The sequence below is a fragment of the Nanorana parkeri genome, unplaced genomic scaffold (assembly GCF_000935625.1).
Source record: "Nanorana parkeri isolate BGI_ZX_2015 unplaced genomic scaffold, ASM93562v1 scaffold2038, whole genome shotgun sequence".
NCBI lineage: Eukaryota > Metazoa > Chordata > Amphibia > Anura > Dicroglossidae > Nanorana > Nanorana parkeri.
In genome coordinates this window covers 119,579-129,719 of record NW_017308306.1, presented here as the reverse complement: position 1 = coordinate 129,719, position 10,141 = coordinate 119,579, and the positions used below count along the sequence as shown (strand labels likewise).

Genomic DNA, 10,141 nt, shown 5'->3' with positions numbered 1-10,141 from the left:
CCATATTGTGGTATTACACTAATTATGTCCTGTGATCCTCAGCGCCCTCTGGTGGCCATCATGTGGTATTACACTAATTATGTCCTGTGATCCTCAGCGCCCTCTGGTGGCCATATTGTGGTATTTCCTAATTCGCTCTATGAATGAACCTGCCCGTAATATGTGAAGAACATTCGAGCAGAAGAGGAATGACACTGAAAACATTCGATTTTGCCCCATTCCCCCAACAGCGGGTTCATTCTCACAGAAATAATGTACATTTGGAATAGACGCTGCAGATTTCTTACCAATAGATCCGTGATGGGTGACACGGGGGAGTCTATTTATAAAGCAGTGAATGTCGCTCTCACCAAACATTCACTGGAGTGTTTGCTAAATATCAGATTCACTGCCTTATGAATATGATCCTTGGTTTGCTGAAATGCTGTGCGTCATAATCGCCATTTTAAAAAATCCTTTGTTCCATCTCAGTGCTGCCGATCACCTGCGGCCTCTTTGCAGCCACATGCTCTCCCGCGATGGCTGCATGGCATTTCTCATGGTGACAACAGTGGATCACATTTCACGTCTGTGTAATGTGCGCTAAAATGTGAGTGTCAGTTGGAAGTCTTTGTGACAGGGTGACAACGCAGGGGCACAATTAGGACACAGGGACAGAGCATTTTCACCACAAACAGGAAGTGCGTAAACAGGGACCGTCGCGGCAGGATCACCGGGGATTTCTTTAATAGATAAAAGCAGATTTATAGATATTGAATACAATTGTTGAAATGTCCACCTTGGATAAGGTTACGACCCCTCTGCGGTGTGAATGAGGATTCAATTTCTGACAAAGAAAAGAATTTGGGAAAAAAATCCAATATTTGGGCTCATAGAAGCTCTATGGAACCGGCTCTGGTCACGTGGTCTCCCAGTCCTCGCATACTATCCCACACATGAAGCGCTCTCAGCGTACTCTGCTGCCCTCCGGCGGCGGAAGAGTAGATGGCTGCCGCTGCGTTACACATAGAGAGGCCAGTTTGCCAGCCACCGCTCGGGTTCGTGCAGTCACTTCCGCCAACCAGCCTGTCCGCGCGTGCGCAATGCGGCTTTCCCGACTCCGCGCATGCCCCCTGCCATGCTGAGCCGCTCTCTCTCTCTCTCTCTCTCTGACTCTCTGAGCACGCGCAGCTTTCCGCAAGAGCCGGTCACCTTTCTGCGCATGCGTCCCCTGCCCTCATTCACCCTCCCGGAGTCTTCGCCTTGTTCGCTGCACTGGGGCGTTTTGGGGAAAGCGGTATGCTGGAGAAGAAAATCTCCGGTGAGTCTCCGAGGCTGCGGCGGCCTCCGTCACGTGACCGCACGCTCCCCACCTCAGGCCATGCTTAAAGGAGAGCTCCATCCAGATGTAATTTGAGAACAAAGTTTGATGGTTTCCATGGTGACTGAGACCCTGTACTTATGTGTGGGATGTGACAGCCAAACGTATGGTACTTAGTGAAAAGAGGCGGGACTGTGACACCCAGAAGTAGGTTACTTAGCAAAAAGGGGCGGAGCTGTGACATCCCTGATCCCCTTTTGTTAGGAGGCGATATCAGAGTCGTTTTGGGGAAGGAAGGGCTTTTCTGAGGCGCCATGGGACCCGTATACATATATATTACTGGAGATCACCCGCCACGTATCCGCCTATATCACTGAATATCATTCCACCTTGATGCAGCTAGTAGAAGTACAGGAGGCGGTGCTGCTATTGGCTTGCAATGTGAACTATGATCGTGGAGTATTAATACCTATTTTTCTCATGTTTCCTCAGTGCGCTCCAATGACCCCTCCCTGAGGCGGGTGTTGGATTCCGCCACCCGCCAGCGCCGCCTGAACCGCCAGCTGGAAGCTTTGGAAAAGGACAATTTCCAGGATGACCCCCACGCCAACCTGCCGCAGCTCAAGCGCCTGCCGCAGTTCGATGACGACGCCGAGACCGGTGGGTTCTCTCGACTCGCCCCCTCCCTGGTGACAACGCCATCTGGTGCAGTGCATTGTGGGAGGCTGAGATGGGCTCCCCTCCCTGGTGACATCATCACCTGGTTCAGTGCATTGTGGGAGGCCGTGCCGGGCTCCCCTCCCTGGTGACATCATCACCTGGTGCAGTGCATTGTGGGAGGCCATGACGGGCTCCCCTCCCTGGTGACATCATCACCTGGTGCAGTGCATTGTGGGAGGCCATGACGGGCTCCCCTCCCTGGTGACATCATCACCTGGTGCAGTGCATTGTGGGAGGCCGTGCAGGGCCCCGCTCCCTGGTGACATCACCTGGTGCAGGGCATTGTGGGAGGCCGTGCCAGGCTCCCCTCCCTGGTGACATCATCACCTGGTTCAGTGCATTGTGGGAGGCCGTTCCAGGCTCCCCTCCCTGGTGACATCATCACCTGGTGCAGTGCATTGTGGGAGGCCATGACGAACTCTCCTCCCTGGTGACATCATCACCTGGTGCAGGGCATTGTGAGAGGCCGTGACGAACTCTCCTCCCTGGTGAAATCATCACCTGGTGCAGGGCATTGTGGGAGGCCGTGATGGACTGGTGACAACGCATCTCATGCAGTGCATTGTGGGAGGCCATGATGGACTCCCCTCCCTGGTGACAACGCATCTAGTGCAGTGCATTGTGGGAGGCCATGACGGACTCCACTCCCTGGTGACAACGCATTTGGTGCAGGGCATTGTGGGAGGCCGTGACAGACTCTTGACATACTACTATAGGCCGGTGGTTTCTAATGGGGGGGGGGATCAGGGGGGTTATATGTAATAATTCGGATCCTGCGCAGGTTGGAGCTCTCTGTAGGGTTCCCTCCCAGTGATTTATGAGGAATTGTTCATTTGAGGAGACGTAGAAAGTCGGCCTGGCTGAAATGGATGTGAGAGGAAAGTTGCATGTGCATTGTGATGTCATAGACCTGACGCAACGTATAGGGAGGAGCTCTGTGTACAGCGATTCTTATGTCACCTCCATGTGGGAGGACCCGAGAATGAAATGTGAATCTTATGTTTGTGTCAGGCAAGAAAAAGAAGAAAACCCGAGGAGACCATTTCAAACTGAGATTCCGGAAGAACTTCCAGGCACTTCTAGAAGAACAGGTAACCAACCGTGTATCACCCTGCAGGAGGAGGAGACTCATAGCCACCTTCTGTCTATCACCCTGCAGGAGGACTAATGTTTTCTTTCCTGTGTTGCAGAATTTGAGTACCAGTGAGGGACCCAATTACCTGACGGCCTGCGCACTTCCGTCAAACTTCCCCCAGCGTCATTTCTGTTCCGTGTGCGGGTTTCCCTCGAATTATTGCTGTGTGTCATGCGGAGCGCGGTATTGCTGCGTGAAGTGTCTGGGGACGCACCAGGAGACCAGGTGACTTATATCTCGGTTCCCTTTCTCTGCCTCCTTCATATCCTGTGCACGGTGTTTCCATATTGACTGACCTTGGTCTGTGTTTCCTTCCAGGTGTCTGAAGTGGACGGTATGAGACCTCCCATCGCTGTACAGTGTAAATATCTTTGTAGTAATCATTCTCCCAGTTCTTTTCTTTATTGTAACAGTTGCTGAACAATAATAAAGTGTCTTCTCTCGTTACCTCACGTCCAGTTTGTTGGCTCACATTGGATTGTGTTTACATTGTTTTCCCTTCTCGTAGAAGTCAGTGCAAACGCAACTCAGAAGCAATTGAAAGGTCTGCACTGCTCTGTCTTTAAAGGAGAACTATGGGGTCAGGGCTTTTCCCCATAGTTCTCCTTAGGGTAACGGGAGGACACAAACTAGCGTCCTCCTGTCACCCTAGGATCAGTATATAGGGAGCTACAGCTCGTGGTATACTGAGACGCCGCAGCCAGAGCGGATCCCGATGTAGATGACGGGATCCGCCCAGCTGCGTGAGTGACAGCTGGCTCTGCCTTTCTAGAGGCAGCTGTACCTGCCCTTTCCACCATCCGTTCCGCCAGTCAGCGCTGGCAGATCGGAGAGGGGAATCCAGCCCCTCCCCCTGTCACGGCAGAGAGCCGTGACAGGATCGAGAGGTGAGCGAACCTGGTATGTGTTCGCTCACCTCCCGATCTACTGAGCCCACCTGTGACAGTCTCATTGTCACAGGTCGGCTAGAACTATGAGGTGAGTGAAAAGCACCCCCCCCCGCATAGTTCTCCTTTAACCACTTCCTGTCCGGGGCATTTTCTTACTATTTGCGCACACATGATGATAAAATATACATTTTTTGGCTAGAAAACAGCTTCAGACCCCCAAACAATGAGATATGTTCTGAAAGCGGAGGCCCTGTAGACTGTAAAATAAAAAAATACTAGTTGCAATTTTTTTATGTCGCACGAGAGTACAGGGAACACTGAACCAGTCACATCAGTCTCTGTACAGAGGAGCTTACACTCTAATGTCCCCTCCCCCCACAGTCACATCAGTCTCTGTACAGAGGAGCTCACACTCTAATGTCCTCCCTCCCCCACAGTTACATCAGTCTCAGTGTATGATAACATATAAATAGTTTAATGTCCATAGCTTGGGCACAGGTGCACCCTTAGTATGACAGTACAACAGCACACTCACCAGCCAGCATGTAAAACAACTTGTCTCACCACTGAGGTTAATAACAGAGGTTTAGATACACGTCTTCTGCAGAAAATGTGAAAGCCGCACAGCCGCGCCAAGGCCCCTCTTATAGTGCGGTCCTAACTCTAAACTATGAGAGTCTCCATCTTGGAGCACATGGGGCAGAAGATAAAACTGGGTGCAGGTTTATTAGGAGGAAGCCCAACCTCCCTTACAGGCACAGGTACGCACAAGGGACCCCGCACATCACAACGGCAGCTGAGACCCCCCCATGCGTCACTGCACCAAATCAGTCAAGCAAAACAAATGGCAGACGCACTCATCAATTTGTTACCAGCTTTACAGCACGGTGCACATGGAAGGGCCTTATACAGGACAACAGCAAAAAGTTTTCCAGCACACTCACCAGCCAGCATGCAAAAAAAAAAAAAAACTTGTCTCACCCCTAAGGTTAATAACAGAGGTTTGGATACACGTCTTCTGCAGAAAATGTGAAAGTCGCACAGCCGCGTCAAGGCACCTCTATATAGTGCGGTCCTAACATTAAACTTTAAGGGAGGTTGGTCTTCCTCCTGACAAACCTGCACCCAGTTTTATCTTTTGCCCCATGTGCTCCAAGATGGAGACTCTCATAGTTTAGAATTAGGACCGCACTATATAGAGGTGCCTTGGCGCGGCTGTGCGGCTTTCCCATTTTCTGCAGAAGACGTGTATCTAAATCCTCTGTTTTTAACCTTAGCGGTGAGACAAGTTTTTTTTGCATGCTGGCTGGTGAGTGTGCTAGGAAACTTTTTGCTGTTGTACTGTATAAGGCCCTTCCGTGTGCACCTCGCTGTAAAGCTGGTGACAAATTGATGAGTGCGTTTGCCATTTGTTTTGCTTAGGACAGAACCCTTGGCGGAAGTATACCACCTTCTTTATTTGGGCATCCTAACACCCTTCAAAGTGAGTTTTCCTTCACACTCCTTGGTTTGCGGTGTCAGGACCAGCTGTGGACGCACTCTGTCAAAGCCAATAGCGACAAATAGTTTCACCTTTAGCAGCCGCCGTTCCCCTAAGGCAAGCACGCCTACCGGTACTTGGATGCCCCCAGGACATAGACTATATGTTTTGATCAGGTGATGCCAAAGGCTGGACCCCAGGAACAAGGAGAAGTACTGCCTGATGTCAAGGTACAAGTCAGAAACTAATACGAGATGGAAGACAGGTATAGGATTAAAGAGCCAAGGCAAGGCTGGGATACACGATCAAGGCAGGACTGGGATTCAGGATAAAGGCTCGTGTAGACAGAACAAGACAAGACAAGGCTGGAACTGCCACAAGCCCATAGCCCTGGGCTTGTGATGCTTAAATAGAGCACAACTAACCAACGCCCAGGCTGTGAGCAGCATTTAGCCGGACTGATAAGCCTGACCAGCTTGCAGCTGACCTGGTAGGTGCAATTACAAGAGGCAACCACCAGATGGAGCTGAGTGGTTGCAACAGGGATAGGAGCATTTGACATGCTCCTAAAATGGGGTGGCTCACTGAGTTCTTTGCCAGTACCAGAAGTGACCTCTTAATTGGTCGTCTGGAGCACTTTACCAGATAAGGGCCCAGATAGGGTTGGTGAGTGAACTTGAGCCAGAAGTGCTTCTTAGCAAATCAGCTGGATTTTCTTAGACTTGTGGAAAACAATTTGCCCATCATTTGTCATTAAGACTTCAGGAAAATTTGGATAGTCATCAGGAGTGCGATTTATTCGCATATTGAGGTTATCAGACCCCATACAGCCTGGTTGCTGAGCATTGGGACCATTGGTAATGGCTGGTCTGGTCAACTGGACAACTCCAGGAGAGACTTGAGATAATGCTCCATCCACAGTACCGAAGACTGAATACACCACAGATCTGCACAGAGGAATGCAAGAAGTCAAAAGAAGAAGCAAGAAGAACCGAGGTCCAACATTTCTTCCTGGTCATTACTGAGATGTCGAGCATGGAACATAGTGGTCATGCCCTAAGGCCTGGCTGAATTGGTGCACTGGGCAGTTGGACCTCTCTGTTCTGGTCAACTGGACAAGCACCAGGAAGACATGGATGAAGACAATTGTTGGATCCTTATTGGTTAGATTTGTTTATTACCTTCATCATGATCTTTTTCACCTCTTGGTTCCTCAGGCTGTATATAAGTGGATTCAGCATGGGTATAATCACGGAATAGAAAACGGAGACCACCTTGTCTCTTTTCTCCAATGCAGCGGTAGGAGGACGTAGGTAGATGAAAAATACAGTCCCGTAGAAGATGGAAATACACATGATATGGGAAGAGCATGTACTGAAGGCCTTCTGTCTTCCTTCAGCTGACTTCATCCGTAAGATAGAAGCCACTATGAGAGAGTATGACGTTAGAACCAACACCATGGAGCCTATACCACAGGAACACGTGAAGAAGACCGTTACAGTGTCACATGGTAATGTTTTAGAGCAGGACAGTTTGAGTAGTGGGGGGATGTCACAGTAGAAATGGTCTATAATGTTTGAGCCACAGTACTGGAGACTGAACACACAGCTGGTCTGTACCAAGGACTGCAAGAAGCCAATGGATGAAGCCAGGAGGACCAACCCCCAACATTTCTTCCTGGTCATTATTGAGTTATAGTGGAGAGGGTGGCAGATAGCGGCGTATCGGTCGTACGACATCCCCGACAGCAGAAGAGCCTCCGTGACTGCCAGGCCAGCGAAGAAAAATAGCTGAAGAGCGCAACCATTGTATGAGATGGACTTCATCCTGGACCACAGGTCACACAGCATCTTAGGCGTTATCACAGAGGAGTAGCACAGGTCAACCACGGACAGGTAACTCAAGAAATAATACATTGGGGTGTGGAAGCTGGAGGTGGTGTGGACCAGAGTTATCATGCCAGCATTGCCAATAACAGTCACGGCATATACAAGTGTGAAGAATATGAAGAGGAATGGGGCGAGCCTTCCATCATCGGTCAGTCCAGAGAATAGAAAAAAGGGAACTTGAGTCTCATTTATCCTCGACATTATGTTGTCTGTAGTGGAAGTGAGGTGGTAAGCCTGCAATACAAAATAATAGTAATTCTCTCTCTCTCTCTCTCTCTCTCTCTCTCTCTCTCTCTCTCTATCTATCTACAGAACACAGAATGTAAATGTATCATTAAATTCCCTTTCTAGGTGCTCAATATCCCATGAGAATGGGCTCCTGCCATGGACTGGGGAGCATCCTTATGAAATTTTGAGCACCCAGCTCTCCTTGGAGGCATGGAGACATCACCCACCCCTCTCGGAAGCCTGGAATAGATGAACTTTATTTTGAATGTCTTTTTGTATTTGGTGGGTGGTGGGCTGTGAGTGAAGTAAACCTTCCATTTTGGTGAAAGGTCCTCTTTACCAGTTTGATGTTGTGCCAATTTTCTAAGAGACTTCTTTGTTTCAATGGATATGAAGTACAAGTGAAAGTGTATTTATAGCCAAAACGTATTTTTAGTTAGAGTAGGAAGGGTTAAAACCCCTGGTGGTTTTTTGTTGTTGTTGCTGTTTTGTGTCCTATTGGGTGGATTTCCTTTCGCTTCCTGCCTCAGAGACGCAACAGGAAGTTAGAGGGAATCTCCAAAGTGAGAGGAACTTCTGTCGTAGACAGGTGTCCCCATTGGAAGACATCATAGTTACATAGTATTTGAGGTTGACTAAAGACACAGGTCAATCGAGTTCAACCTATTGCGTGTATGTATGTGATTGTGCATGTGTATGTGTGTGTACGAGTCCCTGTGTGATCTTAATTTTTAAGAGTACCTGTATCGATGTATGTTAAGGTCTCTGAGGAAATTGTCCAAATGCATTTTGAATGATTCAACACTCTCAGCTGATACCACTGCTTGCGGCAGAGAGTTCCAGACCCTAACCGCTCTAACTGAGAAGAAGCCCCTATGTCCCTTGTGCTGAAATCTTTTCTCCACCAGTTTTAGGTGGTGGCCTCAAGTCCTTGTTATGGAGTTTACCGTAAAAAGTTTATTGCTGATGTTGACATCACCATTGAACATCTCATACATCAAAATCATGTCCCCCCTCAATCTCCGCACCTCCAGCGGGAACATGTTTTAAATTTAGTAGCCTTGTCTCATAGCTATGGTCCTTCATCCCCTTAATTAGTTTAGTTGCCCTTCTCTGGACTCTCTCCAGCTCCAGGACATCCTTTCTGTGGATCGGTGACCAAAACTGGACCGCGTACTCCAGATGAGGCCGAACCAGCGATCTGTAAAGTAGCAGAATTATAGACTTGTCTCTACAGTACAGAACATCATTACCTCTTGTTTTGTAGACAATTCTAAAATGTTGGATTCCCCCTCACTTTCATTCTTGGTGACGATGGTTACCAGCTTAAAGCAAACCTGTGCGCTGCTCTTTCCGGCAACAGGTTTGTTTCAATCCCCCTTATCCCAGCTGTATATAATTGCTTTTCCCTCCCTCCCAATACCATGCTGTGTGCTTTCCGGTATGGAGGAGCATGTGACTTGCTCCTTGTGTCAGCTCTGGGCCAATCATTACCATCACATAGTGTTCATAGTCACATCAAGACTCCAGCGACTTGTGGCCTTTACAGGACTTACCTTTTGTCCCTCAATGGACTGAATGGTTTGGACCTTTTGGAGTACGCATCCCAGCTCATCCCCTTAAATCTGAAGGTTGCAATTAATAATATAAGGTAAAGTCTATGTATCCCTTTTTCCTGTTTAGCAGCCACTCAGTGCCTTGTACTGCAACATAATTAACGAGGGGCATTGAGTAACAGCTACACTCTAGATGGGCTTCATCTGCTTTAAAACTGATGTGGTTGGTGTCATCATTGTTACTTTGGGGCATATTTTTTAGGGATGCAGCGATACCGGCTCCTTGCTGACTGGCTGGGAAGCTGGCTTCCTGGTCAATCAGCATCGAACCAGCTTCCTGGCTAAACAGGAAGACGGGAGGTGGGTCATTACTCGCCACCTGGTTTCCTGATTGGCTGGGAAGCTGGTTCCATGCCAGCGGAAGCAGCAGTATCGGCGAGTATCAAAAATATCTGTACTTGATACCAAAAAAATGGTATCAGTGCATCCCTAATATTTATAGAAAGCGATCACCTTCAGGGGCATCCGCATGCTTCGATTTTACTGGTATTAACATCAAGATGCACCTTAGTTATAACTGGGATATGTGGGAGGTGGAGAGAAAATGACTGGCGTAGTAACCACTTCCACTCTCGTACCTTTATACCCCTTGAGGGGAAGAGAAATCTTTACATTTCCACTATGGGTTTGTTTTGTAGCAATAACGTAAAGGAGAACTATGAGGTCAGTGTTTTTCCCCATAGTTCTCTTAGGGGTCACAGGAGAACACAAACTAGCGTCCTCCCGTCACCCTAAGCTCAGTATATAGGGAGCTACAGCTCGTGGTATATTGAGACCGCCGGGACGGATCCTGACAATGCTGTCGAGATCCACCCAGCTGCGTTAGTGACAGCTGGCTCTGCCTATCTAGAGGCAGAGCCAGCTGTACCCGCCCCATCCCCCG

The 10,141-nt window shown here is 48.8% G+C and overlaps 2 protein-coding genes across 2 annotated transcripts; one reads left to right on the top strand and one right to left on the bottom strand.

Annotated features, from left to right (window-relative positions):
• The first annotated feature begins 1,277 nt into the window (after window positions 1-1,277).
• On the top strand, window positions 1,278-3,523 carry ZNHIT1 (zinc finger HIT-type containing 1). Its single transcript, XM_018572457.1, has 5 exons — window positions 1,278-1,300; window positions 1,793-1,960; window positions 3,032-3,111; window positions 3,211-3,380; window positions 3,474-3,523. Exons 1-5 carry the CDS (start codon window positions 1,279-1,281, stop codon window positions 3,493-3,495), a joined length of 462 nt encoding a protein of 153 aa, XP_018427959.1. The 5' UTR covers window position 1,278; the 3' UTR covers window positions 3,496-3,523.
• Window positions 3,524-6,682: 3,159 nt separating this feature from the next.
• On the bottom strand, window positions 6,683-7,615 carry LOC108800473 (olfactory receptor 5F1-like). The gene has a single exon (XM_018572454.1). It carries the CDS (start codon window positions 7,613-7,615, stop codon window positions 6,683-6,685), a length of 933 nt encoding a protein of 310 aa, XP_018427956.1.
• Between the last annotated feature and the right edge of the window lie 2,526 nt (window positions 7,616-10,141).